The 27,664-nt window shown below is 42.7% G+C and overlaps 1 protein-coding gene and 1 non-coding gene across 12 annotated transcripts in view; both read right to left on the reverse strand.

The window, feature by feature from the left end:
* The window catches only part of PTPN3 (protein tyrosine phosphatase non-receptor type 3), a 188,594-nt gene that overhangs the window by 87,552 nt on the left and 73,378 nt on the right, over window positions 1–27,664 (reverse strand). For all 11 annotated transcript variants that reach the window (XM_053265901.1, XM_053265895.1, XM_053265893.1 and 8 more), the window contains 4 exons: window positions 20,804–20,924; window positions 18,910–18,997; window positions 3,139–3,227; window positions 1,709–1,772 (listed from right to left, as the gene is read on the reverse strand). In XM_053265901.1, coding sequence (XP_053121876.1) covers window positions 1,709–1,772; window positions 3,139–3,227; window positions 18,910–18,997; window positions 20,804–20,924 — 362 coding nt within the window. The remainder of the gene's footprint in view (window positions 1–1,708; window positions 1,773–3,138; window positions 3,228–18,909; window positions 18,998–20,803; window positions 20,925–27,664) is intronic.
* On the reverse strand, window positions 22,251–22,322 carry TRNAE-UUC (transfer RNA glutamic acid (anticodon UUC)). Its single transcript has one exon. It is a non-coding gene; the product is annotated as a tRNA-Glu (tRNA).

A 27,664-nucleotide genomic window follows, 5' to 3' on the forward strand; every position in this document is an offset into this window, starting at 1 on the left:
TGAACACAGAGATTGTCCAATCCATTTCAAATTAAATTTACAGAGCCCCACCACCACCCTACATCTGTGCCAAATAGCAAAGCCCAGTAACAAGCCATTCCAGGAATATAGGTGGGGGGGAGGAGAAAAATAACAAAAGGGAGATCCCATACCATCCATTGCTCGCTCAGAGGAGGAGGAAGGCACAGGCTCAGGGCAGTGCAGAGGTTGTGTACAGTACTCTGTTGGGCAGCCAATGCTGGCCACTCTGCCTCTTTTTTTCTCTGCTGCCTGTAGGCCCTGCCAGCCCACACTGGAGAGCTTCAGGGAGGCTGACAGAGAGGCCGCTGGAAATCCCACCCACCCACCAACCAAACAGCTGATAGTCAGGTGGGGGAGGTGTAGCCTGCAGCCTGCCCCAGAATACAGGGAGCCTTTCAGTGGCAGGCAAGCCTCCTGATATTGACCAGTCCCATGCTGCCAGGGTGCGGGGCACAGAGGAGGCATCTCAAGAGCCTGCGCTGCCTGCAGGGCAGGGAGGCAGGTGCGGGGCCTGCAGGAATGCTGGGCAGCGATCTCACTGGTCATCCTGGCCTAAGGACAGCCCTGATTCTGCATTACATTATGACATTCCTATGCAACAGAGCTTACAATTACATTAATGCCATAAATAACCCCAATCTCTCATGTCCTACTGTTGCAGGCTATGTAAAACAGCAAATCACAAAACTTGAATGATGTTAGAAATGTTAAGAACTTCAAAGTAGTTTTGTGACTTGAGAAATGGTCTGTAGGCCACTAGCTATCCACTTCAGCTTAGGAGTAATGAATATCCTCCACAGTGCTCCATCTCTCTAACTCCTAATGATTTATAAAATCCTTCAGCAACTACAAAGATTTCAATATGCATGGTTCTGCTAGTTACTGGTCCAACTTGTAATGTGGCAATTAAATGTCAATTCTCCACCAGGCTAAAGAAAATAATCCTGTTTGCCCTTGCGTCATCTAATATCCTGATATAAAGCTGGAATGGAACAAACATAGGGCTGGTTGAAAAGATACTTTGTACACCGGCCCACCACATGCAATATGGACATGTACACATTATGAATGTGCTCATCCTTCCCTTGCTCCCAGCACATAGAGATGTCTTTACCTAATTGCACAAGGAAGCAATTAAGCCAAACCACTCCTCTACATGTGCTAGAAATCCTAGTTTAATCTAGGATTTCTTGTGCATATAATGGGCAATTCAGATTATCAAATGAGTTTGCCCAACCTGGCCCACCACACACTATGCTGGATTACTTCAGCAAACTCAGCTGGTTGCTATATCCACTGTTTAGCTTCAGAAGTAAGAAAGGAATTCTTTACTCATTTTATTAACGAGCACTTCTGGGCCCAAACTATATGTGACTATCTTTTTCTTTGGTTAAGAGAAGAATGGGCCTCAGAGGTGGGGGATTAAATCCAACTCAGATTACCCCTTCCTAAAAGATACTAGTCATGGAGAGAAAAGAACAGGCCACTGTAATATACTAGACACACCTAGAAAGGATCCCAAGAAAAGAAAATCAATGATACACTACAGAAGAAACATTAAACGAACAGCCTATCATAAAAGTCGCCTTTGAGAACAGGATTAATTATTTAATTAATCTTCCAACAATATATAAATAAGTTGGGTGGTGGGGATAGCTCAGGGAAAACACTACACAAATCTACTCACATGTCTCTGCCGTTGCTGAATAAAGAATTTCTTTCGCTTAAAAGAAATTTTTACTATGTTCATCCTGAAATGACAACACACACACACAATTGGACTGACAGACAACGTGTCATAGGGTGCATATCAGTCTCATTTTAAAAAATTGCTCCATTACCATTTAAGCACAGATGAAATGCAATCAATAAAAGAGCCAAATGTTATACCTGAAATAGTAAGATGAACAGAAAGAGAAACTATAGAAACTATATATCTTTTTACAATTTAAAAAAGGAAATCTTTATCATCACCAAATATTATAAATCAAGTGAGAAAATGGTCCTACTATCACAAGGGCTTTCCCATGCAAATCCTATTACCATTTTCATATAAGCAATAACAGTGCTGAAGTATTCATAGAACTACTCCCATATCTGGTCAAAATAGAACATAGAAGTTGCAATAGTGGGGTTAATTTGTATGCATTCAAGTCTTATTTCCGAGCAATTTTGCAACAAAAAGGTTTGAATTCAGAAAAATTAGGATAGTAATCAATTTGCACAATTCCTGGAAAAGATTCACATTCTGCTATAGCAAGCTTTATCCAAAACCAGTAGGAAATAACCATCAAGTGAGCCTAGACTACATGCCCATCAAGAAACAGCACTTGATTTATTTTCAATCATTCTCAGCATTCCTCAGTCTGTCAAAATGTTGAGCTCATCCCTGGTTTTAGATGTGGCACGTTCCTTTCTATCAGGTTGACTATATACATACACCTTCCTATTCCTATTGGGGGTCTTTTCCAGGAATTGTGTAAATTGATTGCTTTCCTAATTTTTCTGCTCAAACCTTTTTGTTGCAAAATTGCTCAGTAATAAGATTTGAATGCACACAATTAACCCCACTATTGCAACTTCTATGTTCTGTCTTACCAGGATTTCTTCTATTTCACTCTTCCATCTGATCCTACCTCATGAAGTGTCCCTTCTTTCTAACTCCTATATCTCATTTCCATAACAAAACATTTCTTCTATAAAGTAATAGTTCAGCAGCTTAACAAACGTGTGAAGAAAAAAAACCTTGAAATATGACACTATGCAGTATGGACTTAATTTTATATAATAAATCACTCTGTGATATTAAATAAAATATATAAACTGTTTCCTTTTCTACATTAGAAATTTGCAAGGCAGTAATTTAAAAACAACAACAACAACAACCCTATTTACTCCATAGAGATCCAAATATATGGAACTTCTCCAAAATGGTTTTGTGTTTTTCAGAACTTTTTTATTATGGCTTAAGTAGAGGTTATAACCCTGTTCAGATGATAACTTCCTTCCCCCCCAAATTCTACCCAAAGAGAAATCAGAAATGGGCCTTGACTATTTCTAATTTCAGAAGTGCAATTATAAAACTTTATTCATACATTAACTAGAAAATAAACTTACCATGGATAGAAGCTTGTGCAAATAAGTTTTCTGTATACTGCAATACCTCCTGAAGCTGTTCCAATCATCAGATCAAGATTATGCAGATCCTAGAAGCAAAAGACACAGCTTGTAAATTGCAGGGTGGGGAAAACATAGGAAGCTGTCTTCTAATGAGTCAGACCATTGGTCCATCTAGCTCAATATTGTCTACACAGACTGGCAGCAGCTTCTCCAAGATTACAGGCAAGGGTCTCTCTCAGCCCTATCTAGAGAGGCAAAGTGCAAACCAGGGTGGGCCCTGCTTAGTAGTGGGGACAATTCATGCTTGCGACCACAAGACCAGAGAGAGGGCATGAAAATACTGGGAATCCTAATCTACTAATGTAAACAAGATAGTATTGAACAGCTTCTCTGAGTGGGAAGAAAGAAAAACTAGAGGGTCTTTCAGACAGATAGGGCAGTAGAATACAGGAAAGAGAGGACTAATTTCTGTATTTGGCAGCACACACAGCCAGTGGTGTGTAATTGATGCAGTCAACAGAGCTGCATATTTTTGAATCATGCCAAACCATGAACACAGATTAGATTAGTTGTCAATACTATGACCATACATAGGTATTAGGTAGAAATGTTTTTAGTATTATGGAAATCTACTTAAACAAGCAACAAACCACAGCAAAACATTACAGTGTAGCCCCTTACTGCTTACTCTGGGCTCCAGCCAGCCTAGTACAGGAGTCTTACACCATTGTTTGGGTCTCACAGAGCAGGGAGGTTTCTAAAGAGTTAGAAAGGTTCCTTTTCTCTCTGCTGAAATCCCCCCTGTACAGGATGGGGGCTGAGGATTTTTGTTTGTTTTAAAATTGTTTTGGTTTGTTTTTAAACCTCATTACTTCCTCACCCCTGCAACCCTAATCACCAACCCTACGATACTTTAATCTGTCAGAGGTCCAATCATGGAAGGCCCCTCTCCTCTCTTTCCTTTCAGCTGACACCCTCAACATCCCAGAGGTCCCAGAAGCCACTAATCATGCTCAAGTTTCACCATCTGTTTTGGGTCCATTTTATTTTTAAATAGCATTATTTTTTTCCATATCTGGGAAGTTCCCCAAATATGCAGAAACCACTACCCTATCTTTGGGTGGCCTCATCTCGATAAAAAACTGATAGGCACAAGACCCCTAAGCTCAATATTATAAGGAATGATGCAAGCATAGCCAGGGTGTAGTCAAATAATTGCCTCAAATGTACTACAGGAAACTATAATTGACCAACTACAGATCCTACCGTCTTGCCTCTTTGTGAGCACTTTCAAGGAATAACATACAATCAAATAAATTGAAAACACAGACAAAACTGCTAAAAGACAAAATATGACTACAATCCTATGCATATTTAATAAGATTAACATGAACAATCATTTGAAGTAATAGTGTGATTCTCTGCTCCTTCTGTACAGAGTAATTACTTTTTTGCAAACATTGAAAAGCACTGATTGACATGTTATGTGACCTTACAAGGGTGGAGACATATCAGTAGAAGCTCATAGAAAGCACCTCTGGCCACTGCCTCAACCTGGGACACTAGGGAGAGGTTTTGATCCAGAAACACTCCCAGACTGCATACCTGTTCCTTCTGGGGAAGTGTGACCCCATCCAGAAACAGCAGATCAAAATAGTTTCCTGACTTCCAAGCCTACACACTAAGTACCTCCATCTTATCTGGATTCAGTCTCCATTTGTTATCCTTTATCCAGCCTATCGCTGCCTCTAGGCAGGCATTTAGGGAGTTTATGCCTCCTCCCAATGTTGTTGACATGGAGAAAGAGATTTGAGTATCATCAGCATAATGATAACACCCTGCACCAAATCTCCTGATGATCTCTCCCAGCCATTTCATGTAGATGTTAAAAAACATTGGAGACAGTATGGAGCTCTAAGGGACACCATATAAAAATTCAGATTTTGAAGAGCAACAGTCTCCAAGGGACAACCATCTCAAAGCAGTGCTTCCCAACCCCTTCAGACACTCCAGAAGGCTATTATGGTCGATAGTACTGAAAGCCACCCAGAGATTCAAAAGGACCAGAATCACACTCTCTCTGTCAATTCCTAATTGGAGATCATTCATCAGGACAATCAAGGCAGTCTTCACCCTATAGCCCACTCGAAAGCCAGTTTGAAATGAGTCTAGATAATCAGTTTCCTCTAAGTCTGTCTGGAGTGGGGAAGCCACCACCCTCTCAATTACCTTGCCCAGCCACAGAAGGTTGGAGACAGCCTATAGTTGCTTAACTCTGAGGGATCCAATGCAGGCTTTTTCAGAAGAGGTCTAATGATTGACTCCTTAAGGCAAGGAGGCAACCTGCTCTCCCTCAGAGAGGCATTTATAATATCTACCAGACTTTCTACAACAACCCCCCTGCCAGACAGTAGAAGTCATATTGGACAAAGGTCAAGAGAACAGGTGGTAGGCTGCACCATTCCAAGCAGCTTGTTCACATTCTCAGGAGAAACAAACTGAAACTGATGCAGCCTAATCACATAAGAGGAGTTGCTGGACACCTCTACATCAGACACTGCAATAATTGTGGGATCTGAGTCTGTCTGTTCAAATATGAAAGATTTTATCCACAACAAAATTATTTAATACATCACAGTGGGTTCAAAATTTTGAAGGCTCAAAATTCTGATTCAAGGGAGGAGGGGCACATACTAGCTCTCACAATTTAATGCTCAATAATTCCAAATCAACATCATGTTGTTTATGTCATTCAGATTTATATGAGAGAAACAGAACTTTCTCGGATTCAAATTTACTACTATGGAAATTTATTGTATATTATATGATAATTATTCAACAAAATGAATATTTGAAATTGAAGTCCTACAAATTTAAAACTGTTTTATTTTCCTTTTGAAAGCATATTAACAAAAACTTATGTTACATACATTTATTGAACATTCCTGTAAGTGTAGTATACACAAAAGGACTTTGCTCAGTCAATGACAGGCCTCACCTAAAAGTTGTCATAATTCCCTCCTTTTTCATGCAATGTACCCACTTGTCCTCTATGTAGGCAGTTGTTCACAGAAGTATAGTATGACCAGATACGACAATGCCATATACTGGCACCAACAGATGAGAGAAAAGGAAATGAGAGAAAAGGAGATGAGCCGATGACAAAAGCGCTCCCCTATAGTTTACCAGCATAATGATTTGTCTATTTATTATTATTATTATTATTATTACTACATTGATATCCCACTCTTCCTCCAAGGAGCCCCGAGCGGTGTACTACATACTTAAGTTTCTGCTCACAACAACCCTGTGAAGCAAGTTAGGCTGAGAGAGATGTGACTGGCCCAGAGTCACCCAGCTAGTTTCATGGCTGAATGGGGATTTGAACTCGGGTCTCCCCGGCCCTAGTCCAGCACTCTAACCACTACACCACACTGGCTAATGAGGAAAACAGATGTTTTTCTACAACTCTGAGCTCAGCGATAAATTGTAAACTAACTAGTTTATCGGTACTCTGTTCGTATGCAGTTCTTCCATAGCTCTGACTCAACTGCTTTCCAAACTAGAGCTATAGGCTTCACCTACTGTAATACTCCCATTGACTTCCATGGACATGTATGTAATTACAGCTCATTATAGCCATGGGTGCTATGCTAGTTATTAAGAAGAACAGCAACAACAACAAAACCTTCTGCCATTATAAGCCTCAAAATTCTATTGCTTATAAATATGACAGCTGTTGAGCTAATAACTGCTTGTGTGATCTACTTGATGGAGTCTACAAAAGTGCCTAATTTCAAGGACATCTGATAAAAACGGTCACAGGTACAAAAAGTTAAAAAGTGCTGAAAATTAATATATCGACTCTTTATTGTCCAATTTTTAGACAGGTGTATCCAAGGTCAGCTCCAAAGGGGGCAAGAACTCCTTCAGACAAATAGTCTCCCCCTCCCCCACTAACACAAACACTGCTTCTCTATCCCAGCCCCTTTGCTTTGGGGGTGGATGGCAGGATTGTTTGTGTGTGTGCAGGTTTTGTATGCACTGTAGTGTTATATCCTGCACCCAGACATGGCTTATAATACAGAAACCAAAAGGGGAGAAGTGTGACCAAGACCAAGCGAGCCCTATAAGAAGCTAGTCTGTAAATGAAATGAACATAAGAACAGCCCTGCTGGATCAGGCCCAAGGGCCATCTAGTCCAGCATCCTGTTTCACAGTGGCCCACCAGATGCCACTGATGCCTACAGGCAGGAGTTGAGGGCATGCCCTCTCACCTGCTGTTACTCCCCTGAAATCATGCTTGGTATGACTTGCAGCCCTGCAATTTTAAAGGCTTCTGTCATTGCTTCTGCTCCATTCATGTCCTGCTCCTCTTCTGACATTCTAATAAAAGAGTCTGCATGGTGTAGTGGTTATAGTATTGACCTAGGACCAGGGAGACCTGAGTTCAAATCCCCATTCAGTCATGAAACCGTTGGGTGACTCTGAGCCAGTCACTCTTCTCCCAGCCTAAACCTAACTCGCAGGTTGTTGTGAGGATAACCATGTACATCAGGGATGTGCAAACCGGCTCAAATTCTAACTGGTTCAAATTTAAAAATCGGTTCAGTTCGAAGGCTCAAACTCAGACCAAACAGGGCACTGCATTGGCAATGCCGGTTTGGGTTCAAACCGATCAAGCCCCGGTTCGGTTCAAGCCTGTTCGAGCCGGTTCGAAGGTTCTAGAGGCCATTTAAGACCTTGTTGTCCATTTTGTGTGACTTTTGCTTAATTTCATTGGCTGAGCTCTTGCTTCCCTGATTGGCCAGATGAGTCTGGCTTTCTGGTAGGCTCTGCATTGTGCCATTCCTTGAGAACTGGCACCCTATTGGCCAGGGGGGAGGGAAAAGGTGGGGGCTCCCAAGAGGGAGTTTCAAAGTTAGCAACCCCTGCTAACTTGGCAAAGAGGCACCTTTTAACGTGGTGATTCTCTTTTCTTTATAACCCCTGCTAACTGGGCAAAGAGGCACCTTTTACCGTGGTGATTCTCTTTATTTAGCAGGGGGAGAGTAACTGGTCCTATCCACCCCCAGCACAGTACCTCCAGTGACTGTTACTGGTGTCTGTCTTTGGTTTCTTTTAGATTGTAAGCCCTGTGGGGACAGGGATCCATCTTGTTTATTTGTTATTTCTCTGTGTAAACCGCCCTGAGCCATTTTTGGAAGGGCGGTATAGAAACTGAATAAATAATAATAATAAATAATAAATCCTATTTAAAGCCAAGCCTCTGGCCTGGCAAAATCACTGGTCTTCCTTCTGGCCTGCTGTAGCTGTGCTGGTGTAGTGAGTCTGCCTGGCAGACACTGCTGTGTTTTTGTCACCAATACCCTGTTCCCTTCTGCCTGTTTCTCTCTGCCCCTGCTTTAAACCTCCCACCCCCCGTGTGTCTGTTCTGCCGTGTGTTTCTTATGCTTTTATCCCCTCCCCCGAGTGAGTGAGTGAGTGAGTGTCTGTGTCTCTCTCCCCTCTCTCTTCTGGGCCAGTGGGCCCAAGCCCTTTGGCATGAGGGCTCTCTCTGGCCCATCCATTTCCCTAACCCAGACTTTACCTCACCTTTTTTGCTTTTGGTGGCTGGCTGCTGCTTTAAAATCTGTTGGCTGAGTTGAGAGACCTCTCCTCAGCTCAGTAGCCACTGCCAGTTGCTTTCATTTTTTTCTGGGCTCTTTGTGGGGGGTTTCCCCCGTTTTCTCTGGAGCAGGTGCTTTTCTTTGTTAATCCCTTTCTTGGTGTGCTTAGCACACCGCCTGCTCCAGACTCCACTCTCCCCCTCCCCTTTCCTCTCATTTCCCATTCCCACAGTGTTTTCCCCAGCAGCCTTTTTATTTATTTTCTTAGTGCATTTACTGAGGGCGTAAGTGGTTAATTTTTATTGTCCCCTTTTCCCTTTTTTAAATAGGGCCTCCTTTTTTTGTGTTTGGCTGTGGGGAAGTATATTTGTGGGTTGTGGGGTTTTTTGCAGGTTGTCCCTTGTTTTTACAGCTTCCCTTCCCCCATTTTGTAGTTTATTGATTGCATTGTCTTTTATTGTATTGTATTGTTGTGGGTGGAGTGGGTGGGTAGGCAGGCTTGTTTTAAAAGGGGTTTTCTTTTAAAAGGTTTTTTTTAAAAAGGTCCCCCCAATAGTGTGTTTTTTTTAAAAGCTTTCCCCCAAATAGGTTTTTAAAAAAGTATTTCCCCCTCAAATAGGGTTTTTAAAAAAATCCTCGGGTTTTGTTTTTTTTAACATTTTTCAGTTTTTAAAAATTTTTAAAGTTTTTTCACGGGAATTTCTGAGCGCCATGTTGAGAGCAAAGCTCGCAGCAGGGTAGCAGGCAGAGGTGATAGGGGTCCACAAGCTGATGCAGAGGGCCGCGGTGGGCAGAGATGATGACATCCTGGGGTCCCACAGGTCCCCATTTGCGAATTCTTTGGCCCAGGTTAGGCGGTGGCATGAAGGCTCTCCTATCCGGAGCAGGGGTGTAGCAAGGTTGGAGTGGGCCCAGAGACAAGATTTTAAAATGGGCCCCTCGCTGATACACACACACACACACACACACACACACACACACACACTCACTTCACAATATACAGTGCACTCACACTCACCTCCCCATTATGAATATGGTGAATATTTATATAGTTATATATAATTTATTATCTATATTATCTATATTATATATTATCTATAACTATATCATTATAAATATAATAATATAGTTATAAATATATCTATATTTATCTAGTTATATAGTTAATTGCAAGAACTATGACCTCAGGCAGGGCTTGACTGGGGGCACTGAGAAGGCAGAGGAATGTATGTGTGGAGAGCGCCAGGTTTTGAGCAAAGTGGGTGGGTTTCACCACACTTTTTTGGTTTCATGTAATATTTTTTCTGATAACTTCTGATATCTGACCTCTGTTTAATGTTACTTATAGGCTACTATAAATACTTCAAATGAAGTATCTCTTGTAACTATTAAGAAAGCACAACTCTATACTAATAAAATAGTTTGGATATGTGTCCTATGTAGCCCAGTTCCTGCAGGATAGTTAGAAACTGAAGGGGATGGCATCTTAATTCACTCTATAAGTCACTTGATAATCTTCCCTTCAGTCCTACAATAGCACTGTCTTAAGTTCTCTCTCCCCACCAATATCCATGAGATGCCTTGGAGAAGCTGCTGCCAGTCTGTGAAGACAATACTGAGCTAGATAGACCAATGGTCTGACACAGTATATGGCAGCTTCCTATGTTGAGAGAGAGTACTTAATACTCAGGAGATACTCTAGGACTGTGTAATTTCAATAGGGCTTCTATAGAGTAATTTAGAAACCAGTGAGATCAATGGCTTTCATGCAGGCATAGGACCACAGTATAACTATAACTAAAATCTGTGGAATTTACTTCAGAGTAAACAAATAAATCCAGGTCGTATGGATCCATATATGTATATAATTAGGCTGATATCCAGTGAAATGCTGTGTAAGAATTTGCCAAGATTGTGGTTGATAGACCAAGCAAGATCCCTTCCCTTCCCTTTAATCTCCTTTCTTGGTGAGTTTTTCAAATTGGGGGGGGTGGGGTGTGTGAGCCTGAGCCTGTGGCACAGCCATCCTATTTCAACTGCATGAATAACCTCCTATTTCTCACTCTTCCAAAAGTGGTGGAAGGTTTAAAGGGGGTGAGTGGAAGAGACACTTTCTCCCCCATTTGATCCAGAAATGTAAAAGGAATGGGATGCAAGGTAATAACTTCCCGAAAGTTGAAAGGGGGGTGGGAGGAGTTTAGGGGACGTTGTGAGATCTCGGAGCAGCTGCTGTATCCACAGCAAGGGCTGTAGATTGATTCGAAATCAGGCTGTCAGCTCAGCACTCGTCTTGTTCGAAGGAGGAGAGAATTGCGTGCTTGTCGCTTTTCGCTTTACAAACAGTCTCTTCTGGTTGTGCTAACAAGATATTTATCTCGAGCAATTTACAACCCCCGCCCCCCAGAAAATTGATTGTGCCGTGCCTGACCTGGTCAGAGAGACTTGTTTCCCCCACTTTGTAGGTGAAAAAACTTTTCTCTTGTGTTAATTGTACACAGGGTTGCAGCCATGCCTGCCAGTGCTTGTTTACTTGGAAGTAAAAAGTCCCTCTGGATGAGTGCTTGTTCCCCAGTAAGTGTGTTCAGGCTTTCAGAGTGAGACACAGCAAAGTTTTGCTGCTGCAAGGAAAGAGGAGCCTTTAACACTCACACACCATCGCCGCCCGAGGGAGCCTGCTTTCTTTTGTTCTGTGCATTTCCTTCCAGAGCTGGGGTGGAGGGTCGGTCCAGGAGGAGAAACTGTGCAGCTCTCTCCTCTCGACAACTTAAGCCCCGACATAACCAAAGCCATGTGAACTTAGAGCAAGTGCATTTGCCCCTTCGTCATCTCCTTTTCCACCCCTGCTGCAGTGCTGGCGATGGGTTTTCCCCTATCTGTCCTCTCTCTTTCTGGCTCCAGCCAGCCGCGCTTGCTCACCTTGACGTGCTTGAGCTGCCTCACAATGTGCCTGAGGCCCCGACTCTGCATGGCCCCGACCCCGCTGAGCTCTGCTTTCCTCCCAGGTGCCATTTTCCTCCACTAATTCTGCTGGTCAGGTCACTGCCACAGCACCCCCCATGACTACTGAGCGTGTTCTCCTATTCAAACAGCCACTAGTTGTGTGTCATCACTCAGGACACCTACGCTTTGTAGGAATGGTCACAGGGAGGGTCGGGGCAAATAATCATTTTTCCACTGTGCATGCATGTTTTTGATGATGGGTGGGAGGAAGCAAGGGCAAGGAGTGCGGACAAAGCATTGCGGACGAGCACTGTATGTTTGTTTACATTATATTAAAGGAGTGAATGTGAATGCTACATGTAGGAGGAGCTTCTTTTGCGGAGCGTTCATTTTTTGTAAAGAGCTGCACACACAGGGTGGAGATGGGGAAAGGAGGGAGGGAGAGAGAGACAGAGACGGCACGAAACAGAAGGATCAATTTCGGACTAAGAGTAGCTGGATGGGGAGTCATGTGACTTGCCTCTGGGGGGCCCCTCAAGGCAGTGGGGCCCCGAGACAATGGCCTCCCCTTGCCTAATTATAGTTATGCCCCAATCCGGAGGAGCCTGCTGCTGCCGAACCAGTTCCTGGACCACTGGCAGGTCCATCGGGTGGTGCGCCACCAGTGTTGCTGTCCAGTGTGGAGCCTGGTGGTATGGGGGGCTCTCCTGCCAGGGAAGCTCCTTCCGTGGCAGGGGTGGAGGGCAGGGAGTTGACGGCTGGCAGTGCAGCCAGATTTTCCCTCCCTCTTGCGGCCCCTCAGCGCTTCTCTTGAAACTCAGTGGGGGCTCCCCTGATGATTCCCAGGTCATGGCGGAGCCCAGTGCTGGGTCCTCCCAGTCTGGTTCTGAGGAGGAAGGGTCTGCTGCTGAGGTTGAGGGAGCAGCCACTCTGCCAGTGAAGCCAGGCCCTTCTTCTTCCATGAAGGGTGGAAAGGGGGTGGGAGACAGCTGTGGGTGAGCACCAGCCCCCCTAGTTCACAGCAATTAAGGGCACACACAGTACTGCTTATGAATGTAGACTCCTCCTAATGTATTGCAATACAGGGGGGAAATTCTTTTTAAATTTTTTAAAAAACAAACAAACAATAAATCCTGCAAACTTGGGGCTGCCTGGGGGGAGTTGAGGCCAGACCTGCCGTGCTCCCATACCCACTTTGGGGTACCCTGGCACCCCCCAAAGGAGGGAATGTGCTGCCTCAAATCTCCATTATTCCCTATGGGAGGAATACAAAAATTGGAAAATCTTCAGAAATTCATCAATAATCACAGAAGTGTTTGATTGCTTTGGGGTTTGGTGGGTGGTTGGCACTCCTGGGTGCCTACCACCCACCCCAGTTTTGTGCCCCTAGGTGCTCTACATTGGGAGTAATAGGCCAGTTTGAGTCCCCATTATACCCTATGTAGAACCTTTTAGAACTGGTTCGAATGGGCTCGAATTAAAACCGGAACTGGGGGGGGGCAGGTTTCAAGCAAAACCAAACCTACCCACCCTGGTTCAAATTCGAATCAAACAGGCCAAGGCGGTTTTGTGCACATCCCTAATGTACATCATTCTGGGCTCCTTGGAGGAAGAGCAAGATATAAATTTTGAGGTTGCCTTTGTACGTAGTTCAGAAACTTCAAAATGCAGCAGCCAGATTGGTCTCTGGGTCAACCTGGAGAGACCATATTATGCCTGTCTTAAAACAGTTACACTGGGTGCCTATATGTTTCTGGGCAAAATACAAAGTGCTGGTTATTACCATTTATCTTAGAGAGTGCCTTCTTCTGCATGATCCCCGGTCAATAAGGTCATCTGAAGAGATCTGCCTCCAGTTACCACTGGTTTGTCTAGTGGCGACTTAGAGGCGGGCCTTCTCTGTATCTGCTCCTGGGCTATGTAATGCTCTCCTGGCAAAAATCTGTAATCTGAGTTCATTTCTGTCTTTCAGGAGAGCCTGTACAACCTATCTGTTTGACCTGGCCTTCCAGGGTTTATAAACTGTTTTAAATTATTTTAAATGTTTGCCCTGGTTTTCCACAGTTTTTTTAAACTGTTTGAACGTTTAATTGGTTTTATTCCGTTTTTATAGTTTTGATTTTAATTGTTAACTGGTTTCAATTGTTTTTATTCTGTTGTGAACTGCCCTGAGCCATTTTTGGAAGGGCAGTATATAAATCAAAACAAAACAAACAAAAAGTTTGTGCAGATGAATAATGAGGTGATTTTTCAGGGATCACATCATTCAGGGATCACATCCTTGAGAAACTCAGTCTCATTCCTGGATTCCAAGGCAAGAACACTGATGCAAAGAGTAGCTGCTCTATTATTCTTCTAGTAGCTGAGGACTGAAAGGGACTTATCAAAAGTCTCCCCATGCAGATTAGAATTGCATGTATGTTATTATTAAAGGATATAATTGGATACTGCCATGTGTGCTTTTCAGAGTCCACTTTTTCTGAATTAAACTTATAAAGGCAGAAAGCTAATGTACGCAGAAAGCTGGATCTAATGCATTCATTTCTAAACCCACCCACCCCCAGTTTTGTTCCTGTACTATCTTGGCCTCTAATTCCACCCCTCCACCCCACTTCAGATCTAGTAACACTAGAGTAGTTTTCTGGGAAGAGCTGAGGAGAATTTATGCTTAAAGACAAATATTTACACTAGAAGGAAGCAGGGAGCCATTCAGAAGACTCATATTTAACTTTGTTTAATTTAATGTTTCTATTAAGAGGTGGTGCTTTTGGGAGGGAGCTGCCCCTTTTCCAGCCACAATGAAAACTGAGCAAAATACTGCTGTGAATTCATAAATCACTCTCTTAACCCTATCAAATGTGTTGATAGAGATAAAAGTGATAATAATGAACCAGGCCTACTCTTAGTTCCACCCACAATCAGCTCCACCTTTTCCTCTGGCTCCATCCAACAATACCTGCCCTGCCCCACCCCCAGTTCCAGAGACTACCAGCCACCACAGCTTGGGCTGGTGTTTCGCAAGCAGCAGACTTCCATATACCACTCAGCAAACTCCTTTTAAAACTAAGAGGACTTTCAAAACTATATAGTGATACGACTGGGACAGGGGAAAGGTCTATTATTTCAAGAAGAAACACACACCCCTCAAAAACTCCAGTGGACGTACCATGGGGTGTAACTATGATTAGGTAAGGGGAGACAGTTGTCTGGGGGCCCCACAGAGATGTGTCACATAACCTCCCAATGCCCACCTGCCCAGCCCCAAGGCCCCTCAGCCACTTGCCCTGTTCCCCCTCTCTCCTGGTTGTCTTCCTGGCCAGCAATCTAAGCAGCCTGCAAGCTGCTAGAGCTCCTTCTCTCTCCACCTCTCAGCTGATCGGCGGGGCTTCCAGAGAGGCCTCCGTGTAGGCCTCGCTGAAGCCTAAAGCTCTCCAGGCTGCAAGCAAGCAAGGAAGGAGGCAGGCAGAGTAGACAGCGCTGGCTGCCCTTACCCACCACAGTTCTCTGCAGACCCTCTGCCCAGGCCAGCCAGCCCAGCCTTTGCCAGTAATGGAGGTAGAATGTGAATTCCTTTTTGTCCCCCCCCCCCCCCGATATATAGGGATCTGCTTGCCATAGGGCTTTGATATGGGTAGGGGGAGACTGAGAAGTCTCTGAATATTTAATTTAAATTAGATTGGAAAATTTGCTGGCTTTTAAAAAAACAATCTAAAAAGTCCTATAACTGGCTTGTTTCATGGCAGAAAATTACAAAAACTTCTGGAACAAATGCACTTATGTTCAAGTTGTTTTGCAACCCAGAAGGTCTGAGTGAGAAATGTGAAGCATGTGTTGTGTTTTATTTTATTTTTCTTTCAAAATGCCAGGCTGGTTGGACATGTACAAAAACCTCATTCACACTATTTACACTGTATGTCATCAGTCAGTATGATTCTGTAATGATATGAAATGTTAAGAAGGCCCTGCATATGCTGATTTGCCCCCCAGCCCCGCACCCCATTAGAGATGATCCTGCTTCTGAGCACCCGCAGAGAGTGGTTTTTATCTCAGTACAGCGAGAGACCACAACCAGCCCTACTTCCATATTTGGGAGCAGGGAAAACGACTTTTAGGACAGACTAGGGTGTAACTTCAGGAGCTCCTTGAGCCCCGGCATGTCTCATCTATCTTAAAATTTTACCAAGAAGAGGCAGATTCCTCATTCTCTCTCTCACCCCTCTTTTTCTCCTGAGGAATGGTACTTTAATTATTATTATTTATCACAGTCAGACAGGTGTTATTGACTGGTTTGTTTTATCCAGACATCGAGTCCTTCCCAAAGACCTGGGGTGCCAGAATTTTATTGTCAATGTTGTTGCTGTTGTTATAGATATCATTGCAGAATATAGGCTGTTCCCAGTAAAGCTGCTTTTTGTAATTGGTTGGTGGTGATTTCTATGGCCCCTATGGTGTTGAGGTGCTCTTCAAGGTCTTTGGAACTGCACCCAGGGCGCCAATTACCACTGGGATTACTTTGGTCTTTTTCTGCCACAGCCTTTCAATTTCCATTTGTAGATCTTTCTTTTGTGATTTTTCTATTTCTTTTTCTTCTGTTCTGCTATCCCCTGGTATTGCTATGTCGATTATTTTGACTTGTTTTTCTTTCTTCTCGACTACAGTTACATCTGGTGTATTGTGTGGCAGATGTTTGTCTGTTTGTAGTCAGAAGTCCCATAATATTTTTACATCTTCATTTTCTTCAACTTTTTCAATTTTATGGTCCCACCAATTTTTGGCTACAGGTAGCTTGTATTTTTTGCAGATGTTCCAGTGTATCATCCCTGCTACTTTGTCACGCCTTTGTTTGTAGTCAGTCTGTGCGATCTTTTTACAACAGCTGATTAGGTGGTCCACGGTTTCATCTGCTTCTTTACAAAGGCGGCACTTGCTGCTTGTGGTGGATTTTTCGACTTTTGCTCTTATTGCATTTGTTCTTAGTGCCTGTTCTTGTGCAGCCAGTATTAAACCCTCTGTTTCTTTCTTCAAGTTGCCATTCTTAAGCCATTGCCAGGTCTTGCTGATGTCTGATTTCCCACTTATATTGTGCAAATATTGACCATGCAGTGGCTTCTTTTTCCATTTTTCTGCTCGGTTCTTGACTTGCTCTTTCTTGTAGGCCTGCTTTGTTTTATTGGTGTTGAATAGTTCCGCATTATTGACCATTTGAAGTGCATCTTCTTCACTGTCCTTGATATATTCTTCAAGGCCTCTTTTCTCCTCCTCTACTGTTTGATGGACTTGCAGCATTCCTCTTCCACCTGAGCTGCGAGGGAGGTATAGCCTATCTACATCACTGCGGGGGTGCAGAGCATGATTGATGGTCATTATTTTCCTGTTCTTACCATCTAGCATCTCTAGCTCTGCCAGGGTCCAGTCTATTATTCCTGCAGTGTATCTGATAACAGGTATAGCCCAGGTGTTTATGGCTTGTATGGTGTTCCCGCCATTGTGTTTGGACTTGAGGCTTTTTCTAACTCTCCTGATGTATTCACTTCCATTTTTTTAACTTCAGTGTGTGCGATGTTGTTGTTGTTGTTGTTGTTGTTATTAATTCGATTTCTATACCACCCTTCCAAAAATGGCTCACGGTGGCTTACACCGAGAAATAATAAATAGATAAGATGGATCCCTGTCCCCAAAGGGCTCACAATATAAAAAGAAACACAAAATAGACACCAGCAACAGTCACTGGAAGTACTGAGCTGGGGGTGGATAGGGCCAGTTACTCTTCCCCTACTAAATAAAGAGAATCACCACATTAAAAGGTGCCTCTTTACCAAGTTAGCAGGGCTTTTCTCTATTTCTCTCCACCTATCTTCCTTGCTTCACTGGGACTTACTGGTCTCCTATAGCTAGCAAAATATGCTGGGAGCACAAATTAGTTTGGTTTACATCCCTGAGCATGTGCAATCCTATATGCACTTACCAGGGAAGGATTTCAGACAGTTGAATGCAATGGAGTTTATTTTGAAGTAGACATGCTTTCCTTGCTAGTAAGTCCTTTAGGTTTCAATGAAATGTACTTTCAGCTAAATGTGGTTAGATTTGCTGCCTGAGGCTGCAATTCTCCACACACTTACCTGGGACTTTTACACACAGCAGGCTTTACTGCAAGTTTACTGTGAGGCTTTACTGCGAAACTGAAGTTGTTTCGCTTTACTGCGAAATTGAAGTTGTCCCAAAGAACCAACATAAAATAGTGGATTTTTTTTTTTAACTCTCAATATAAATCAGGCTACACTCTAACGAGCAGTGAAAAACGTGAATTGAGTGTGAACTGCTCCCCAATAACTTGCAGGGACTTCAGGGTAAATCTGGCCAACATGTGAATGCAGCACCTCCATTACAGAGGAGATGTATGTTAAAGGGCTTTAAAAGCTCTGTGTGAAAAACCTCCTGGAATAAAACTTTACAGAATTTGTTCAGAATTCTGAGAAAACATACATAGGCTCACACTGCATGGTTGAAAGTCTCCTTTGCTAATCTGCAGCGAGGGGCCCATTTTAATAATTAGTGTTTCTAGTGTGTTCTAAGCATTAAAAGTAGCATAACTATATAATATTCAATGTATATCACTATATATTGTGAAGTGTGTGTGTGTGTGTGTATTCAGTGAAATGTATTTCCAGGCAGCATACTTATTTTGAAATATCAGACTTAAATCCTTGGGGGCCTGGGGCGTGCAGAGGCCCTGGACTTTGAGGGGAGGCCATTTTAAAATGTTATCTCTAGGCCCACTCCAACCTTGCTACGCTCTTGGGACGTACCCAAGGCTTGGGCACAACTAGTATAGCTCTTTGGATTCTGGTCTGTATCAGATTTCAGCAAAGTAATTATGCCACCTTTCTTGTCTTGATTTTAATACTAAAGTTCAGTGAATTCTAAGGCAGTCAGTGCTATACAAGCCAAATGTTTCAATCTAAAATGGTACTATAACTTCACATTTCTATTCTGAAGCAGTTGACTTTCACTGTCAATAGGAACACTTTTTACAGAGTCAACTACATAATAATTGTTTTAAAAGGGCATGAGACTCCTTGAAAAATTCAGTTGGTAACACTGCAAGTACTCTTGCTTAATCTGGAGATCATCTACAAATAACTAATTATAGTTAACAACAGATCCATCTGAAAAAGACAAGTTACTCCAAATGAAAAAAACAAACCCACTGAAAACATACTTTACCACTGTGTAATTCTACACCATAGAATTCAAGGGTTCTTGCTGTATTAATGTAGCAGGACTCTGCTTCTGATTGTTTCAGGCCACTGGGGGGAAAGTCAAAATATTATGTTAACGGAAAAGCCATTTGGCTACAGGTGAAGTTTTTTGGATACCATTATCCATATACATTCAGTTTGTTCTGCCTAGTCCTACATATTATCAGAACAATGGAGAACTGTGCCACAGAAGTGCAGACTGTTATGTACAGTTTAAAAAATGCCCCCAGCCAGATGCTATTAGCCACAGAAGGGAATTTCCTATGGGCCCCAAAAACAGCTTTGTGGAGAGCATACTAGTCAGGACTGTGACACAAGCAGAATGAGCTGAACATTCCCTCTTCTACCCACACATTACAGTCTCAATCCTGATCACTTTCCCCAATGGCTAGATGACATTAAAGCTCCAAAAGAAACATACACCAAGGGTCATTCTAACTATTTAATGTAACATGTAGTTTAGTCCTGAGAATATAACCAGGCTTTGTATTCTCATTGTTTCTGCACAAGACCTGAAGGTTGCCGGTGGGACGGAGTGTTAAAATGCAGTCTTAAGCACGAAAACCCACTCGTGCAGGTCAGCCCTTCAGGATTTTTGGATCAGGGCTTATGTTTAAACATTTAATCACTTAATTTTACCCAATCAATAAGTATACAAAACATTGAACTATTTCCAAACATTCTGCAATGATTTCATAAGTTTTAGCTTTGTTTTAAAAGAAATATCTTGTTAAATCATACTATCAGCAAGACCTACAGCTGCTGAAACTAAATACCGTAATTTTGCTCAGAAAGGCATGGTGCATTTATTGCCATTGTTTATTGCCGCCTGCAGCATTTACGCTAGAATTCAGGATCAAGCTGTAGTAAAATTTTAAGCATTCAACACAACAACAAAAATAATGCATGATGTTCCCCTCTAACTGCGGCATTTCTGCAGTTTTTCAGCCTTTTTTCCTTACTGAGGTTTTTATGCTGATGCAGCCTTTCTGCCCAAAATTACAGTAAATATTTCCTCAAAACATCATATTTTACCACAGGTTTTTCCAGTAAAAGTAAAAGCAAAAAGAAAGAATTTATATGATTCTACACTACACTTGCTTTTTTGCAAGTTTCCTACTCATGGATTCAAAGTGATCAGATATTAAAGTGAACCAGTGATTATTTTGAAGTATTTCTATGGATACTAATGTAATATTGGAGGTGAAGAATCTCCATATTTCGGTCAGCGACCAGCATAAGGTTAAAACAAATGTAGAAGAGAAAATAGTCAAACTTCTACTACAAACAATAAAACCAAATAAGCTAAAAAAAAGTCCTCCTAAGTTATAAAAGACCTACCAGAACTACTAAGAATACATAACTTAGGGAGGAGACAGCAGTATTTCAAAGGGAGACAGCAGTATTTCATACTTATGAGATTATTACATACAGACCAAAATTTAAACAATTGCCTTCCCAACTCCTGAATCTGAGAGGGGTTAAACAATTCAAGAGCTCAGGAATATATATGGCTGGCTGTTAATATACAAATGATCCCAATACCTACGTGCCCACCTACAGTTATCCCCTCTATAGCTGCGACAGTTGCTCTGGCCTTAAATCCATCACCTATTTTCCCATTATTAAGCTCTAATGCAAATGGAGGGCTGTGCTACAAAATTTAGCCACCTGTCTGGTGATGCTGGAATTACTTCCTTCCAACAAACAGCCTGCCAAACTCTCCATATATTTGGAATGCCACAGTAAGGCTTGACATAAATATAGCATTTTTTTCTGGAAAAAAATCACGTTTTTCAATATCTACAAAATGGAGAAAATATGGAATGGGACATTGTTAAAATGGTTTATTACCTGTGCTGTTCATGTAGTGATTCTACTTTGGTTAGAAAATCTTTATTTTGCTCTGGTATAAAGCAATGATTTGAGAGGTATCCTGGGAGATGGACAGAAGCATTGTAGTCTCCAAGCTGAGCTATTAGAGGAAAAATAACACCACATATTTTCTTTTATGTAAGTAAGAAATGCACTTAGTAGAACTTTATTCTACATCCATGGCACAGTGAAAAATGTTCTCATGCAACTGTTACTGAAGTTTCTAATGCTGGTTCACCTCCCTCCCTCTGGATCATTGTGAGGGAGAACAGCTAATGTAAGTACAGTGAATGACAATGCAACAATCATTTGGTCCAGATTGAATAAGGAAAGGAAAGCAGTTCAACACTGCTTTTTCTGGTATTCAAATAACTGCCTTAATTAACTTCCCTTCTAAAAGAGGTAAAAAGGTGCCTCAAGTCCTAAAAATACTGCCACAGAAAAAGTCTGCTTCTGTGAACTTCAAGGAACTGCAAAGTTGTTTCTTTAGCCTGCCTCTTAGAGCATAGCCTCCCTGGAGTGAACTGCCACACTGACTGTAAACAAAAAGCACGGATATTCTGGGTTGGCAAGACACTTCTGTTTGCATCAGAATTCCCTCTAAGAGGGATTCCCAGCTGTTATTGACTACAATTCCCAGAATCCCCAAGAAAATGCCATTGCAACAGGGGATTCTGGGAGTTGTATTATTATTATTATTATTATTATTATTATCAACAACAACATCAGGGAATCCCTGTTTGTGGGAACACTGATTTGCATGCATCCATTTGCATGCACTCAGCCATAAATTTAAACACTTAGTTCCTTTATACTTTTCACCAATTTAGTAAAATGTAATGTTTACCCTTTCACAAAAAATGCCATCTCTCACACACAACAGAGCCCGTTCATTAAACATTAAACAAGCAGACTGACATCCTAACTAATTTTACTAGAGGAAGTCCTATTGAAATATAGTAGTCCTTTCAGTAATTCCTGAGTAGTGCCACTGAGTAATTTAGTTGGGATTAGGGTTGCCATATCCAAGCTTCCCAAATCTGGGGAGCCTAATCTGCATATTATGCAAATTTGCTGCAACTAATTTGCATATTGAGCAAAATATGCATGTGGACTGATGCACTGTGAAGTGTCTCTCTTCTGGACATCAACCAACAGTTGGAGAATTATCTTTTAATTGACCATTTCAGACAGCATTTATTACATGGGTAACTTAAATATCCCAACACCTTCTAATACATCAGGTTTTTTTAACCTTGTCTAATAAGCTGTGTGCAGCACTGTCATAGATTCCTTCACCATTTGTTTAAAAAAAACCACACCACAAACCCAGAGTTCCCCATAGCCTTTTAAAGAGTCAGACCACTGGTCCATCTATCTCAGTAGCTCTCCAAGATTTCAGGCAGAAGACTTTTGCAGCCCTACCTAGAGATGCCAGGGATCGAACCTGGGACCTTCTACATGAAGGGCAGATGCTCTACCACTGAGCTACAGCCCCATCTCCAAAGGTCAGTTCAAAAGCATTCTGCTTATTTGAAATATACAAATACTATAGTTAAGCAAGAAAGAGAAAGATCTCAGAGCACACACCAGGCTTTGGCAAGCTCCCAGAGGAAGGGAATCCCACAGATGCAAGGCAGCAACTAAGAACACCTCTTTACATTCCCTTCTTGTTCAAACTGGGATCACAGAGGAAATAATCAAGGGTGGAGGGGGATGTTTTGAGGAGATCTAAAAGACTGTATAGATTTAGACCCACAGTCTTTCTTTTTCCTCCTGAGAGGAATTTATTACCAGTCCAATCCTCTCACCTGCCCCACCCAAAAGGCGAGGAAGATCTAGAGCAGAAGCAGCAACAGCCACCATGCAGGGAGAGAGAGAGGGAGAGAGCGCCAAGGAAAGAGACCCCTTCCCTCTTCCAGGTGAAAAGGAGATTATGGAGGGGAGGCTGGGAAGGTCTCTCCTTGTGCCTAAGGTGGGAAAAGGAAAATCAATGCTGGTTATAGTTGGGAGAATAAACTTCCCATTGATCTACCTCATCCACCTCACCCCCCCCTTTCTTTCTGCACTTTTGGGCTTGAGAAGCTGCTGTTGCTGAGAAAGGGAAAGAAAGACACCACTCAGCAGCAGTACGTTCACCTCCGAAAGAGTGACCAAGCAGGGTAAGAGCCATTGCTGTCGGAGGCATTGTGCAAGTCAGACAGTCGTCTGGGGATGATGGTGGAGGTGGCTGGTGAGAGGTGTGAGTGCAGCTACTGCTGCCTGTGGGGAAGTAGAAGGGGCAGCAGGGGAGACCTAACCATGCCTCATCCACTGCCAGCCTGCTCCTTCTCCCAGCTCGCGCTCCTGTGACTGATGACATTGCCATGTGCCATACGCTGCGCAGATGCATGGCATGCTGCGCAGGTGCATGGCACGCAGAAGCAGCTGGGCAGACAGGAGGAAGCTGCTCTCTCAGTTCTCCTGGCCAGCTTCAGAGGTGCTCAGGCACCATGGGGGAAATCCAGACAAACTGGCTAGCGTGGGTGAAATCTGGGCGCCGGGTGGAAGAGCCCAAATGCGGGGGCTACCCAGAATTCCAGGGGACTTGGCAACGCTAGTTGGGATGCCAGCCACAGTTTAATCTGCTGTTGTTCCTAGATTTCAACAGAATATCCTGTTTATCATAAGCCTCTGGGCAATGAGAGATGGACCTGTAAAATTTCCATGAAAGATCAAAGCAACACATTAAAAACAGGTGAGGTCCCATCTGCCTTGATTGTCAGATTTCAGGGGTGCCAGTCTATGAAGCAACCAGAACAAAGCAAGAAGACAGGACTTATGGAATCGATAAGCAAGTATAGAATATCTTCAATATTCCCGTCAAAAAGGATTCAATTTACAGAAAGTCTAAAGTGTGTAAAGTGTGTTTAGGCAAACATAGAAGAAGCTATAGGGAATTTTGTATGAGCTCCCACGTAGTTGTACTTGTGGAAGTGAAAACAGTCAATCCGATAAGCAGTACTACTAAGGAGGAAGGGGTTTCAGGATCCATTATCACAGTCATGTCTTTAGGGGCAATCTTGCATATAGGCAACTCAACTACATCAGAAAAGTGAGCATGGTGTCGGTGATTCTGCGGCCGCAGTTCCAGTGTCCATCCTGGAAAAAGAAACAATGTGATACTTGGAAGCCACCTTCTTAACAAGCTTAGACAACAGTGCCTTAAAGACAGTTGTGGCAGGAAAACAAAAGAATGGAAGGGCACCTTACCAACATGATTGGAGTCAGAATATCAGATAGTGATGGTGCCAAAATGGATTACGAGGGGGTGGTGGTGGTGGGTGGAAATAATCTCGTTCCAGGAGTTGCTCAAATTTATCACTGCTAAATCCCTCTCCCAAAAAGAGCTCTGAAGCCTCAGCAATCAATGCTGGTATGCCTGTACGAGAAATGAGTACCCCCCCACACACCATTTCTATTAGTTATATGTCTGTTAAGTTCTGGTTTGTTTATGTCTAAAGACTTGGTAAGTTTGTGCAGGAGCTAAAGGGCCAATGGAATTTTTAGGTAACAGAGAGAGGCTGCAGGCTGGAATCCCTGCAGGCAGATTGGGGAAACCCTGTTTCAGTGGTGGCTGGTCAGTAAAGGCAGGAGGCAGCAGTGCCTCCCCCCCAAAAAAACCCCAAGCTAATAAAGGACCAGACATACTACCAGCCAGGGAAACCTTCAGAGCAGGGAGTTTCTTCCAGCCTCTCTTCCCCTGCCTGTAACTTCTTGTTTTGGTCTTACTGGCTGGAACAGCTGCTACTCAAGCTGCTTCAGCCAATCTGATTCCTAGGGGGCTCCTCCCGGCACTGCCCCCAGGAAGAACTAAAGTAATGGGTTAAAAATGTACTTCCTGGTTGCTTCAAGGACTATATTTTTAATACATTTTCCCCTTAATCCTCCTTTCTGTCCCCCTTTCTGCCTTTATCCCTGCTTTTTTTGCCTTGGCTCTTTTGCTTTCTGCCTTCTCCCCCCCAACCCCACCACCACCCAAAAAACCACCTTTTTGTTTTCTACTTTTGCCCCTGCTTTTCTGCTTGTTTTCTCTTTCTGTTTTCTCAATGCTGGCATGGAGGAAAGCAGCGGGGAGGCTTCTGCCTCAGTGACCAGGTTCTCCCCTGGCCCAATGCACACCAGCCGCTACTGCCCTGTTTGGAATGTTGGGAAGGAGATGCCAGGTAACAGGTTGTGTAATGAGAGCAAATTAGACTTGGTATCTGAATGTCAAGAGAAGTCAGGAGAAGATAGTGTCCTGCTCTTTGGGAGAAAAGAGATGGTTCTGCATTAAGTTCTGGACACAGAGAGAAGAATAGGATACGCCTAGCTCAGTAAGGAGTGGATCGGCAAATTTCTCTCTTGGTTGAATAATAAACAAAAGGAGTCTGTTAAGTCTAGAAGAGTGAGCACTGTGAGATATTCCCCTTAGGGGATGGAGCCGCTCAAGGAAGAGCAGAAGGTTTCAAGTTCCCTCCCTGGCATCTCCAAGATAGGGCTGAGAGAGATTCCTGCCTGCAGCCTTAGAGAAGCTGCTGCAGTCTGTGAAGACAGTACTGAGCTAAATAAAGCAATGGTCTGACTCATTATATGGCAGCTTCCTATGTTCCTAAGAAGTGAAGACCTTTAAGCACATACACACAGCAGGGGCGGTTCCTCTGTGAGGGCAAAATCTCCAGCCCACAGCAACCATTTTACTCATTTTCCAGACACAATTTTGAATTCAGGAACATCAATCCTCTGTCTCTATGCCTTCAAGTTAGGAACTGCAGCTTCTGGATGCTCGGGTGGGCATCAGGCTCAACACCCTGAGACAACAAAATTAACATAGAATTTCCTGCCCAAATTGAATATTAAAGAGACTCAGCCAATAATTGTGTTTTGGTTTGAGTGGTGGGTGATCCTTCAAGCGTCATGACCAATGAGAGAAGGCTGAGATATGATTTATTGACCTTTTAACCAATGGGGAGTGCCTAGAGGCAGGTGCAATTTTTGAATGGGGTAAAAAAAATTCTCATACAAGAAAGTAACACCATGTTGGTACTCTACCTTGTGGAACAGAGAGAACATGAGCTTTGAGACCCACCCAACCTCCCCTACACAAAATCATCATGACAATCTTAATTTTTAACAAAATATGTGTTGTGGTAATTGAAAGCCATGTGGGGTGTAGGGGTTGAAGATGGGGGATTCTGAAGTGCTCTTAAGTAGTCTGGATCACAAATTATATATATATATATATATATATATATATATATATATATATATATATATATATATATATATTTTAAGACTGCTGCCTTCTTTAATTAACGCACAATTCACCTGTCTTTTAAACAGGGGTATATCTAGGGTAGGGCAGGCAGGGCACGTGCCCTGGGCGCCACTTGAAGGGGGCCACCATTTTGTAAAATTAATTTTTTTTAAACAAGCACAGTACACTGTATACTTTTCAGAGGTCCGATATTGTTCTTTTCTTCAATCCTTGTCTTCTTGGTTCCATGTAATATTCTAATTTTCTGAGATTGTGGATTTGGGGTTTTCATGAGCTGTACGCCATGATCATCACAATTATAACAAATTAAGGCTTGACTTATCTCGCTTTGCATGTAATGCGTCTGTCTCATATATCAGTTTCACCTTTTAATTTGCACTACTGAAATTAATGGACTTTTGCACGATATTCTAATTTTCCGAGTTTCACCTGTATATTCCAAGCAGTGACACAGTTTATTCTGCATATCCTTTAATTATTTTCTAGAGCATCTGGGCAAAGTCTAATTCTCAATTTATTTTTAAAACTTATGTAATAGTGATGCTGCAATGCATAGTACAGAATTAGACAGGCACTTCTGTTTAGTTTTCCAAGTACACCTCCACATAGTATTTAGGTATTTCATGAACCCCAGCATACTGAAATTTGTAGTTTTCCAGCCCTTCTTGGTCTGGCTACGTTCACTGCTAATAGTTTTTGAAATATTAAAAGATTAACGAGCTTGACTTGTATTTTTCAGCTGATATTATGGTAAAGTTATCTGAAAGATAGGTGTCAGATGTTTGGACAGGGGGCGCAATTTCAGTGTTTGCCCTAGGCACTATTTTCCCTAGATACGCCTCTGCTTTTAAAGCTGCCACATATCGGTTAAGCTTTTTCCCTCTTGATTTTATTGTCATTTGATAGCTATTGCTGGGTTTTTTTGTTCGCTTTTAATAAAAATTCTTCTCTCTCTGTTGTCCCCCTTGCAACGGGCTCAAACTGAGAGCCTAAGAAACACTCTCCAATTGGCTGTCTACAACGTTTCAGTTGTTTCTAAGAGTTGTGACCTTCTTCCACAGCTTAGAGATCAAAGAGTTTATGAGATAATACAAAAACAAAACTTCAGCTTCAGCCATCTCTGCTCCCTCCAGCTCCAGCCCCAGCCTCACTCAGTGCCTGCAGGAGCCACTACAGCAGATGAGCAACTACAACCCAGCTGACTGCACAGCATATTCTGCTCAGCTGCATGCTACAGGCTCTAGAGAAGGCTGAATATGGAAGAAGCAGTGCTTCAAATGCCTGTTTGTTTTTTTAAATTTTCCTCAGCTATAGCAAGAGGAGCCTGGGCTTGCTTGCTAGGAGGCAGAGAAGGGTTTTGGTCAAACCTTTCCTGCCCCATCCCTCTGCCTTCCCCTCAGCCCTGCCCCATTCTCAGCTTAGTCAACTGGATGTGACAGGGCCAGGTTGCTGAGGGTTTCCATGTGACTTACAGGGTGGGATGCCCAAAAAGGGCAGGAAATGCTTCCTTCCCAACTCTTCCCTTTCTGTGCAGGTTAGCTTCC

Source organism: Hemicordylus capensis, chromosome 6 (assembly GCF_027244095.1).
Source record: "Hemicordylus capensis ecotype Gifberg chromosome 6, rHemCap1.1.pri, whole genome shotgun sequence".
NCBI lineage: Eukaryota > Metazoa > Chordata > Lepidosauria > Squamata > Cordylidae > Hemicordylus > Hemicordylus capensis.